A 12,239-nucleotide genomic window follows, 5' to 3' on the forward strand; every position below is an offset into this window, starting at 1 on the left:
GACATGAGTGCTGATGAGGACGGACAGTATCGGCTGGGAGGAGGACTTGTCTTCATTGCGCTCTGTGTTTGAACGTTTGGAACATGCTTTTCTGACACTTAACCTCCCAAAGTGTGTGTTTGGTCAGGCCACTGTGACCTATTTAGGAAAACATGTAGGAAATGGACAGTAGTAAAGGAAAAAGTTGCGGCTATCACTAAGTTTCCTGTCCCTGTTACTCGACGAGAGTTAAGACGATTTTTGGGTATTATTGGGTACTACCGAGGGTTTTGCAAAAATTTTGCTACGGTAGTAGCTCCTCTTACTAATCTCCTTAGCCCCAAACAGAGTTTTGTATGGACTGAGGGGTGCCAGGTTGCGTTTGAAAATGCCAAGGCTTTGATGTGTACTAGTCCAGTTCTGGCGGCTCCACAATTTGATCGTGCATTTAAATTGGAGGTTGACGCGAGCGCAATGGGCTCTGGAGCAGTACTGATTCAGGAGGGCAAGGATGGGTTGGACCATCCCGTTTGTTTTTCTCTCGAAAGTTTAATAAACATCAGGCAAATTATTCTACCATCGAGAAGGAAACCTTAGTGTTGCTTCTAAGCATTACAATTTTTGACGTGTATTTGGGCTCTTCTAGTTTACCTACACTCGTGTTTACTGATCATCATTCTCTTGTCTTTTTGTCCCGCATGTACAATGCTAACAAACGCTTAATGCGGTGGGCATTGTTTATGCAGAATTATTACTTGGAAATTCATCACGAGAAAGGTTCTGAGAACATCCTTGCTGATACTCTTTCTAGAGTTTGAATTTAAAGATGTAGGTATATTAGTGGTTTATGTTATTTAGCATATAAATGTATGTATATATTTTTTTGTACGTTATAATTTTGCTCTTAAGTGTGGGGGTGTTACGTCCCTAGGGACGTGTAAAAAGTTTTTGGATATGTGTATCTTGGTTTGTGTTCTCTCTCTCTCTCTCTGCCTCTCTCTTACTTTCGCTTTCGCAGGGCGACATGCTGATTGGTTTTCTCATCATTCAATCATTAATGAAGAGTCGACTGGATGTCCACTGTGAGGGGCGGGTTCCTTTAATCATTTGGATACGATACACCTGTAGAGTGCACTATTTAAGGGAGACGCTGCAGCCGGTCTGGGAGAGACACTTTTTGCTTTGTCATTTGATTGTGACCTGTTTGTTTCTGTTTTTGTGATTAAGTTTAAATATGTGTGACCCGTGTTACGACTCAGAGGGGTTAGGAAGCCCACCACGTGGTTTACACATATTCACACATGGTTTTAAGAAGCATTTAATTAAAAATAAACCCCTAAGATGGGATGAAGACGTCTTAAAAACATTTAAAAGTTTATTAACGTCAGATATTAGTTCTCTGTCACCATCGGTGCGCGTATATTCAATTCAATTTTATTTCAATTCAATTTTATTTATATAGCGCTTTTCACAATTTGGTAATTGTATCAAAGCAGCTTTACATAATAGATGTAGTGAAAAGCACAGAAAATCGACAGATAGCATAACATAATACACGATAGCACAAGCAGCTAAATTTGCTGCGGCTATAAATCAACATTATAAGCAAACGTATTACTAATGTAACGTATAGAAGTTAAGCCCAAAAAGGCTGCCTCCCCGGGTTGAAAAACCCCCTAGGAGAAAAAACCCCCGGAATTTTAGCCGGGGAAGTAAAAAAAAGTCCTAAGAGGAAAAAACCCTTGGGAGATATATATATATACACATTGAAATGGAAGGAGATTAGGCGGAGATTAAGCGGGTTCTGCCGGTGGTCTTTGGTCAGGCATCAGCTGGACATCACGTTGAAGAACAGCCAGTAGATCAGAGGTGTGCCGACTTTCACATTTACCGGAACTGGATCTGTTTGTCTTATTGTCCTCGTGATCGAGGACGAGACAGGGAGAGAGAAACAAAATCTTATTAGCGTAGGGGCCGTTCACATAAAAAGCAGGTGTCACACAGTAATGTGGTTTTAGTCAGCTCGGTTCCGGGCAGGCTAACTATTGCTGGTTAAGTGTATTACATATAGTTGATGATTTTAGAAACAGAAACAGAACTCGTTTGACTAAGGCCAGAGGCCCCACTGCCGTCGTTAATACTAACATACAGTGGCAAGCTGTTCTGTATGACATACTATTTTAAGGCCATGGGAAAAGGCCAAAATTGCAAACCGACCATATTTGGCAATTAAGACTCAATCGACAACCAATGCAAAGTTTCAGCATATTACTAAAGAGTATAAATGACATTTACCATGTTTTGGAATGTTGACGAAAAAAAGGTTTTAGTTTATTCATTAATTTATTTATTTATTAGGTTGTACAAGCTAGCTATTGGGAAATAAGTGTATTACATATAGTTGATGATTTTAGAAACAGAAACAGAACTCGTTTGACTAAGGCCAGCGGCCCCACTGCCGTCGTTAATACTAACGTACAGTGGCAAACAGTTCTGTATGACATACTATTTTTAAGGCCATGGGAAAAGGCCAAAATTGCAAACAGACCATATTTGGCAATTAAGACTTATTTGACAACCAATTCAAAGTTTCAGCATATTACTAAAGAGTATTAAAGGCATTCTATGCAGTTTGACGTTTTTGTCAAACAGCGACCCCTAGCGTCGCTGGGGAAAACTTGCAACTGTCGTAATTTCGCACCCCCACTCTGTACGTACCTTTAAGGATAGTGTTGGGCGTGAATATGCAGAGATGGACTCCGAAGATAATGACCAGGTAATGTTTCACAATTTCATACAAATATTAGGCTACTGCATGTCTACTAAACTACAGATGATGGTAATTGGATAATAAGAAGTTTATTCCAAGTGTAGAGTAGGCATATAATAATAAAGTAGCCTACCGCGTTTGCTGGCTTATTACGTTTTTACAAAATTGCAGCTTAATCACAAGTAAACAGTCTATAGTCTTACGTTATGTCTACTTTATAATTTCTTTTTTTTTTTTTTATTGTAATGTAAACATTACAAAATGCATTGACAAAGTTAATTGTGTACGTTGCATTTTTTCATAACATTGGCCGTTATGTCATACTTGTTTATTGCTATTTATCATCATGGTATGCAATCTGTGCATGTTTACACTATTTACAACCTCTAGGCATATTTATGTACTGATAATTATAATCGCAGGAATCCGCGTCGTCAGCCTCGTCTGATGTCCCTCAGGCGATTGGGGTCAAATCGAAGCAATATAAACCTCCGCGGAGGAGGCAATCGAAAGGGGCGAAGGGTGCAAAAATTCTCGACCCTGAGGAGCAGTCGAGGCTGCAGGAGCTGCGGTCAAGACGTGCAGCTGAAATGAAGGTTTATTATTGCTCAAGATGTCATTTTAGATAAATTTATCTTTTCCCCCACTATATATATTTATGTGTGTGTGTGTGTGTGTGTGTGTGTGTGTGTGTGTGTGTGTGTGTGTGTGTGTGTGTGTGTGTGTGTGTGTGTGTGTGTGTGTGTGTGTGTGTGTGTAGAAATACCCCAATATATATATATATTTATATGCCCTACCCCCAATATATATACATTATATATATATTATATACACATACATACACACACACACACACACACACGCACACGCACACACACACACACACATATATAGATAGATAGATAGATAGATAGATAGATAGATAGATAGATAGATAGATAGATAGATAGATAGATGTGTGTATATATGAAATAACGAATTGTTTTGCATTGTAGGTAAAACTGCAATCGCTTGAGTATGACCAGAAGGACAAGCTGTTGAATTCTATACTCACAAGATTGCCAGGTCTCATGTTCGATGTCATGGCCATGCTTGAGATACCACATAGCCCTGACCCTGTCGGAGATGTCCTGCATTGGTGCACTTGCACCAATTGTAGAGAAATGACCACAGACCTGGAAAGGCTTTGTTGTAAGCAGACACCAGCTAATTGCATAAGCAACTCCGCACATATGGAGTTCTATGTGTTGGATGAGGGTGTGTTACGGCTGGCCCGTGCGGCCTGGAATGACATTTTTGCGGTTGATGACAGCCAGGAGCCGGGTGTTGAACAGCGTCAGTACAGACATGCTGCCTACAGACAGTATGTGCTGTGGCAGCATGGCCGCCTGGGTGTGGGCAACAGAGTTGTCATACCCAGCTGTTGTGTATGGAAGGTCCGAATCAAGTTCCCTGACCCAAGAGGCCAATACACTGGATTCCGGGTGCGCCGCCTTGAATAGTTTTTTTTTATTATCCATTTGTAAATAGTTATATAGGTATTTCTAAACAGCATGTTATTTTATAAACATTTGGGAATTGTATGTTTGGTTCTCTGTTACCTCAGCATTTGTGCACTTTACTTTTATTTATTTTAACTTATTTAGTTTTTGCATATAAATAAAGAATTTTTTTGAAAAGTTCAATATTGTCCATCATTTATTACAAATATTTACAAGAACCAGATTACAGTACAACAGTCACTGTGGAGGAATGTCTCCTCTTTCAATGTGGTCCTGCACAAGTTCTGCAGTGGGTGTTGGCGGTACAGCAGCAAGCAAACCCATGCGCCTTGGGTCATCGGACCTGAGCATCTGTTTGCGGGGAAGGCCTCTCCCACTTCGAATTCTTCTCCCCAGAATGGCCTTCTGAAGGTCTTGTATGTAGCTATACTGCTTCTTTTCCTTTGTGGTGTAGACACTCCAGATTTTTGATTTTTTGTTGAAGTATCTTCTATATCTGTATAGGAAGTGTCGATTTTAGTATAGTCATTTTCAAAATGTTTGGTAAGATCCACTCAAAGTGCAGTAGTAACAGTAAATACTTACATTTTGTGTCCATCCTTGTTACGGGCTGGCAGGCGATGATTGTGGTTATTGTAATCTAAGGCGGCAAGCAAAACTCGCGTCTTGTATACAGGTGGGCTGTAGGCGAAGCGCTTTGCCGCATACATTAGAATATGATTTTGAAGCTTTCCAAATCAGATGTGGTCCTATCGGGGAGGCACACATTAGTAACATTTCTTATCACAATGGTCATAAAGGCTAAATCTGTTTGGCACTACTTTCAGCCTGCACTCTTCAAACAATTACCAAAATGTGTTACACACCCACACATCTACCAATAATGTGAATGAAATGGAATATGGCTATGTATAAGTGTAGTTAGAGTATGTATATTAGTAAATAAATACATTAGCAACTTTTGTTTTGTGCATGTATAATTTCATGACATTAGATGCATACCTAAAGTTTATGAACTTCTTCACCTGGCTCAACCAGCGCTTGTCAAGCACAATTGCTGTAAGTGCCTTATGAGCTGCTGAACCTGTAATTACATATCAGGGTGAGGAAAATTAACAATCTAAGATCAAATTAAAATCAAGCGGCTACAATCGTTCAAACCTTGCTGGATCCATGGCTTGTTTTGGCTTCCTTCATCCAGAGGCTCATGTTCACAGCATCCAGTTGCCCATGAATGTTGGTTGCGGACATGGTGCAAGACTCCATGCCACATCATCTGCATAAATGGACCACCCCAAATTACATAAAGCTAGAAGCTTCACCTTTCTGCATGCCCAAAGTAATAGTTTTTACAGTGACATTACAAAAACTTATAAAATACCTTGAACTGCTCCTCTGTCAATGCTTGTTTGCAGCAATACCAAAAGTGGTTCACGATGTCCTTCATCCAAACCAGAATTGAATTCTGATTTTTTATGGTGCCAGCCTGATCAGACAATACAAAGCTATGGTTAAAATATTGCTCTAAAATATTACCATACTAAGACAGTATGGCCAGTCAATATATGCAATCTTAAATCTTCAGGTTCATTGATTAGTTGTAGAATACTGAATAAATTTAGATGATTGCATACCCGTCGTAACTTCTTTCCAAGATTTTTGGCAGCATGCCCTATGTCGAGTGAGTGTTGAATGCCTTTGTAGCGTCCACGTTCAGGATCTGTAACAATAAACACAGCATTTCTAATAAAATCAATATCAGAAGAAAATAAAAATCAATGACTCTAGACAACATATCAAAGAAGTTATTCTTACTAAGCAAGGCAGATATTTGTGGGTGGGCATCTGTAACAACTTCTCTGACAGGAATTTCCTTGATTAGTGCATCCATGGTCCTGATGAAGCACTCCTTCTCCATAATCACGGAATTCCTTTTTGTTTCTCGCTTGTCTACGGTGACAATGTGCACAATGTCTCTTGACTCTTGCTCAAGAGTTGTGTAAGTGCAGTATTGTGCACAGTGTCCTAGTAAAAAGTAAAAAAATAATAATTTTTAGTTCACAATTCAGCTATCAGCATTTGGACTTTATGGATCATTTGCTCACAAACACAAAGTACCTGGAGAGTCCATTCTGCCATCACCTATTGAATAGAGCAAAAATACATCCATTAGAATAATGATTGTATTTAGATGTGATTGTGTTAAAAATTCATATACATTCAATGGTGGTTAACAAATATGCTACACCTTACCTAGGACAACGACATGTTCTTCCTGACGCAACCTGTCTATGATGTTTGCCCTATTTTTTTCCCAAAATTCCTGGACAGGATCAATACAATAAGCGTCTTGAATTCGGAAGAAAGTCCCCTCAGCAACCACTGCCATTTTCATAAATTGAAAGAGGAGGGCAATCTTCCTGTAGTTGTTGCCAGACAGAAGAATATTGGTAGCCAGCATGAAGTCACCCCCTTGCATGCCGAACTTCAAAACTGGCTGTGAGTTCCATTTCCACAGAGTGTGTCCAAAGGGGCATAACTGCATTGTGATATATATATAAAAAATATTTAAAAAGATAAATAAATAAAAAATTGCCCCCACTTGGACATAGTCTTCTCAAATGTGTAGAAAAACTTTAATATAAAAAACCCACAAATGCATAAGTACTGTAAAGGACATAATATATTGCTTGGTGACACCAACAATAGATAAGCTGTACGTAAATGTTATAACAACTCTACTGGTTACAAACAGTTTACTCGCTCTTCTACCCTGCATGCATGTACATCTTATCTTACCCATTCCAAAATGACTCCAGTCCCCCAGGTTTCAGGGTCACCCGAAATGGCGGTTCACCATGGCATGCTACACCAGACATACTGTCTATGTAGTTGCACTTCTGTAGTGGTAGCATCAAGTACATGGCAAGCTGATGGAGGTTGTTGTTGTAGGTGATGTTGGCACTTTTTCCCACCAGATCATCCTCACAGAGAACTCGTTCTTGTTCAGAAATGTATTCCAGTTCAGGGGGATTGGGTGTTGCTACATCAAGCACAGCTTCATCTAAACTTATTTCAGCAAGATCATTTGTGTTGACACGACCAGTTCTGTGTATATAAGCAGAGTATATGGACATTGGTTACACAAACCAGATGGTAGAAATTAAGTGACAATGAAAGAACTGTATAGTTGTGAGAATGAACATAGCATTAGTTGAACCCAAAATGTAACTACTACGTGAAATGTACCGTAGCTGTAGGAAAGGAACAAAATCCTCATCCGAGCTATAGTCATCCTTCCAGTGTAACGACACAATAAAGTGGAGGAAGCAAGCGCAGGCGATCAAAACAGATTTATTAATAATGATGGTAAAAGCAGTGAAACAAACAGAGCAAGTGACTGAGTCCAGGATGTTGGCAATGGTGATCGAAGGTCTACGGTGGCGTGAAGAGTGTTGAGGCGTGAAGTCGGTGAAGAGTGTGATGATGGCCAATGGATGAAACCAGAAACGAACCAAACACTCATACGGAGACGACAACACGAACACAGATCCAAAACACGCCGACGAGAGACAATAATCCAAGTGGTATGGCTGGAACATGAAATGAGGATCTGACAACAGGAAGAGAACTGAGTGAGTATATGTAGCTGATGGGTAATGAGGATCAGCTGGAGCGAGGCAATCATACACAGGTGACAACACTTAATCAAACGAGCACATGGCAGAGGTGAGTGAACAAACAAACACACACACACATGACACGGAGGAAACAGAGGATTTCCTACCGTGACAGTACCCCCTCCCCTAGGAACGCCCCTTGGCGTTCCCAGCCTGCTTTACCTGTAGATTGTAATCATCAATAAGGCGGTGATCCAGTATGTCCCGAGCAGGAACCCACCTTCTCTCCTCCGGACCGTAACCTTCCCAATCCACCAAGTACTGAAACCCGCGTCCCCTCCGTCTAGAGTCCAGAATACGATTAACCAAATATGTGGTCTCCCCATTAACGATACGAGGCGGGGGGGGGAACCGGGGCAGGCGGATTAAGACGGGAAAAAAATCACTGGTTTAATTTTGGACACATGAAACACGGGATGAACCCTCCTGTACGCCGGTGGAAGGCTAAGACGCACTGTTACCGGATTAATGATTTTGGTAACAGAAAATGGGCCAATAAATTTGGGAGCAAGCTTATTCGAAACGGAACGCATCGGAATGTTCTGGGTTGAAAGCCACACTCTTTGACCGACGACGTAACGGGGAGGCTTTGACCGGTGGCGATCGGCCTTAGCCTTGGTGCGCGACCTTGCCTGGAGCAGAGCTCTACGAGCTCTGGTCCAGGTGCGGTGACACCTCTGGACTAGTGCATTTGCAGAGGGGACCGACACCTCGGATTCAGTACTGACAAAATTAGGTGGTTGGTACCCTAAACTACACTTAAATGGAGACATGCCCGTAGATGACACCGGCAGAGAATTGTGTGCGTACTCCACAATTGAGAGTTGTTGACACCAGGACGAAGGATTGTTGGAAGCCAAACATCGCAAAGCCCTTTCGACATCCTGATTGGCTCGCTCGGTTTGACCATTGCTCTGGGGATGGAATCCGGATGAAAGACTAACAGTCGCCCCTAACAATTTACAAAACTCTCGCCAAAATTTGGACACAAATTGGGGACCCCTGTCAGAGACCACGTCTGTCGGAAGGCCATGTATACGGAAGACGTGGTCAATGACAATTACCGCTGTTTCCTTGGCTGACGGCAATTTGGGCAAGGGGATGAAATGAGCCGCCTTCGAGAACCGGTCCACTACGGTTAAAATCACCGTATTACCCTTAGAGGGTGGGAGGGCGGTAATGAAATCTAGGGAGATGTGGGACCAGGGTCTCGAAGGGACAGACAGCGGTAAGAGTAACCCATCTGGAGGTCGATTGGAAGTCTTACCAACAGCACAAACCGAGCAAGCCAAGACGAAGTCGTGAACATCACGAGCCATACCAGGCCACCAGAATCGTTGCTTGACTAGAAATCTAGTTCTACTAACCCCTGGGTGACAAGCAACACTGGAACAATGACCCCACTGGAGAACGTCTGACCGTAACCCCTCCGGCACAAATAAACGGTTCGGTGGGCAACGAGCCGGGGGCGTTACCCCTTCTAAGGCAGTCAATACCTTCGATTCGACCTCCCATCTGAGCGCGGAGATAATGATGGTCTCCGGTAAAATGGGCTCGGGAGTAGCAGTACGATCGGAACGCTCAAAAAGACGGGATAAAGCATCGGGTTTGATGTTTTTGGAACCCGGCCGGTAAGAAAGTGTAAAATCGAAACGACCGAAAAACAATGCCCACCGAGCCTGCCTGGAGTTAAGTCTTTTGGCAGTTCTAATGTATTCGAGATTCTTATGGTCTGTCCATACAATGAAAGGTACACCCGACCCTTCAAGCCAGTGACGCCATTCTTCCAGTGCCAATTTGACGGCCAACAACTCCCGATTGCCAATGTCATAATTAACTTCCGCAGGAGATAAACGATGAGAATAATACGCGCAAGGATGAACCTTTCCGTCTGAGGATGCGCGCTGGGATAACACTGCTCCTACCCCCACCTCTGACGCGTCGACCTCCACTATGAATTGACGTGAGCGATCAGGGGTGACAAGAACAGGAGCTGAAACAAAGCAGCTTTTCAGTTTGGCAAACGCAGCTTCAGCTGCGTCTGACCACCTGAACGTCAAACTAGGGGAGGTCAAAGCGGTCAGAGGCGCGGCTAGTTGGCTGAAATTGCGAATGAAACGCCGATAAAAATTGGCGAACCCCAGAAATCTCTGCAGGGCCTTGCGAGACTCTGGGGATGGCCAATCTACCAAAGCCTTAACCTTCTCAGGATCCATGCGAACACCCTCAGTCGAAATGATGTGTCCTAGAAAAGAAACAGACTGTGCATGAAAAACGCATTTCTCCGCCTTGACAAACAATCCATTCTCTAGCAACCGCAGAAGCACTCGTCCTACGTGTTGCACATGTTCCTGGAGAGACGAAGAAAAAATCAATATGTCATCCAGGTAGACATATATGAACTGATCGACCATGTCTCGCAACACGTCATTAACGAGTGCTTGGAAGACTGCCGGCGAGTTGGATAGACCGAAAGGCATCACGCAATACTCAAAATGGCCACGAGGGGTGTTAAAAGCAGTCTTCCATTCGTCCCCCTCCCTAATACGGACCAAATGATAAGCGTTACGTAAGTCCAATTTAGTGAAAACGGACGCTCCCTGCAACCTCTCAAAGGCTGAAGACATAAGCGGCAAAGGATAAGTATTCTTTACCGTTATGTTGTTCAACCCTCGGTAGTCAATACAAGGTCGCAAGGATCCGTCCTTCTTTCCCACAAAAAAGAACCCCGCCCCCGCTGGAGAAGAGGAAGGGCGAATGAACCCCGTTGCTAGAGAACTGGATATATATTTCTCCATGGCCGCCGTCTCTGGAATAGACAAGGAATATAACTTGCCCTTAGGCGGAGAGGTACCTGGCAATAACTCTATCGCACAGTCATAGGGACGATGAGGAGGAAGAGAATCAGCCCGGGACTTACTGAACACCTCCTTCAGGTCGTGGTACTCCGCGGGCACGTTAGACAAATCCACTGCTTCCCCCTGAAACACAGACTCAGAAACATTTACACCAGCAGACAAAAGACAAGACAAATGACACTCCTCGCTCCAGCTAACCACAGATCCGAGACGCCAATCGATCCTGGGGTTGTGTTTGTGGAGCCAAGTGTGACCGAGAACAATGGGAGTCTGAGGTGAGTCTGTGATGAGGAATGAAATCTTCTCCGTATGATTACCAGATGTGATGAGTGAAACAGGGATGGTGGTCTGAGTGATGACTGGTAGCTTGTGTCCATCAAGTGCAAACGGTGCAATGGGGTGTTTGAGGGAGGTGAGAGGAATCCTGATCTTACGTGCGAAGTTGATGTCCATGAAACTACCCTCGGCCCCAGAATCCACCAAAGCGTGCTGATCCAGTGTGTGGGTAGACCACCGTAGTCTCACCGGAAGGAGTGTCGATGTTGATGAGGTCTTCCTGGCAGAGATCCCACCCGATAAAAGCCTCAGATTTACTATCGGGCTTGATCTTTTACTGGGCAGCGCTGGATGTGATGTTCTGGGCTGCCACAGTACAAACACAGTCCAAGGGATCTCCGCCTGATCCTCTCCTCCCGGGAGAGCCGAGCTCGCCCCGCCTGCATGGGTTCCAGATCTCCAGGTGGGCTGACCGCAACCTCTGGCCGCCGGTGCTGAACCTCTGGACGGGTCGTGCGAGTGGTCCTCCCCCTCCGTCTGGCTGCTTGGTCGAGCCGGTTGTCTATCCTGATAGTGAGGTCGATAAGTCCGTTGAGTGAAGAGGGAAGTTCAACGGCTCGAATCTCCTGCTGGATGCGGTCAGCCAACCCATGCAGGAAATGATCCCACTGCGCCTCTTCGTTCCACTTACACTCCGCCGCCAGGGTGCGGAACTCCATAGAGTAGTCTGACACGGACCTATCATCTTGACGTAGGTCCGCTAGAAGCCTGGCCGCCTCCCTCCCGGCGACGGAGCGGTCAAAAACCCGTCTCATCTCCTCCGAAAGGGTGTGGAACGAAGCACAGCAGCGATCTTGGTTCTCCCACACCGCCGTCCCCCAGAGGGCAGCCTTCCCCGTGAGTAGGGAAAGTACGAACGCCACCTTCATCTCCTCGGTGGTGAACGTGCGGGGCTGCAAGGCGAAGTGCAGAGAACAATGAGAAAGAAATGATCGACAAAATCTAGGCTCACCCGCATACTTTTCTGGAATGGGGAGGCGTGGCTCGGACTGGGAAAAACCCCCAGTGGTGATCGGCGGTGTGGGTGGCGTGGGGGGCGCAGTGGGCGGCGGTGGAAGATGTTGTTGAGCCTGGAGAGCGAGCTCGGAAACCTTCGTCACCATCGCTTGGAAAG

General features: G+C 44.2%; 3 protein-coding genes across 5 annotated transcripts in view; 2 read left to right on the forward strand and 1 right to left on the reverse strand.

Moving 5' to 3' along the window:
- Positions 1 to 12,239, forward strand: part of ddhd1b (DDHD domain containing 1b) — a 336,751-nt gene that overhangs the window by 136,672 nt on the left and 187,840 nt on the right. The gene's annotated exons all lie outside the window — the stretch shown is intronic.
- The window catches only part of LOC141279908 (uncharacterized), a 192,843-nt gene that overhangs the window by 107,943 nt on the left and 72,661 nt on the right, over positions 1 to 12,239 (forward strand). The window lies entirely within an intron of this gene.
- LOC135745408 (uncharacterized) lies at positions 3,757 to 7,348 on the reverse strand. Of its 2 annotated transcripts, XM_073811471.1 has the most exons (10): positions 7,051 to 7,348; positions 6,505 to 6,790; positions 6,370 to 6,393; positions 6,067 to 6,276; positions 5,886 to 5,971; positions 5,633 to 5,737; positions 5,413 to 5,527; positions 5,254 to 5,335; positions 4,837 to 5,000; positions 3,757 to 4,747 (listed from the first exon to the last, which is right to left on the reverse strand). In XM_073811471.1, the coding sequence occupies exons 2-9, from the start codon at positions 6,728 to 6,730 to the stop codon at positions 4,961 to 4,963; spliced, it is 888 nt and encodes a 295-aa protein (XP_073667572.1). In that variant the 5' UTR covers positions 6,731 to 6,790; positions 7,051 to 7,348; the 3' UTR covers positions 3,757 to 4,747; positions 4,837 to 4,960. The 2 variants fall into 2 exon arrangements, with proteins under 2 accessions (XP_073667572.1, XP_073667571.1); XM_073811470.1 differs by lacking the exon at positions 3,757 to 4,747 and having other exon boundaries at positions 4,840 to 5,335.

This window comes from Paramisgurnus dabryanus, chromosome 12 (genome assembly GCF_030506205.2).
Source record: "Paramisgurnus dabryanus chromosome 12, PD_genome_1.1, whole genome shotgun sequence".
Lineage (NCBI taxonomy): Eukaryota > Metazoa > Chordata > Actinopteri > Cypriniformes > Cobitidae > Paramisgurnus > Paramisgurnus dabryanus.

Coding starts and splice junctions, on each gene's coding strand:
- LOC135745408 (XM_073811470.1), bottom strand. CDS start 6,730: ATGCAAGGGGGTGACTTCATGCTGGCTACCAATATTCTTCTGTCTGGC. Junction 6,277..6,369: donor TGGCAGAATGGACTCTCCAG/GTACTTTGTGTT, acceptor ACTTTTTACTAG/GACACTGTGCACAATACTGC. Junction 5,972..6,066: donor ACAAATATCTGCCTTGCTTA/GTAAGAATAACT, acceptor TTATTGTTACAG/ATCCTGAACGTGGACGCTAC.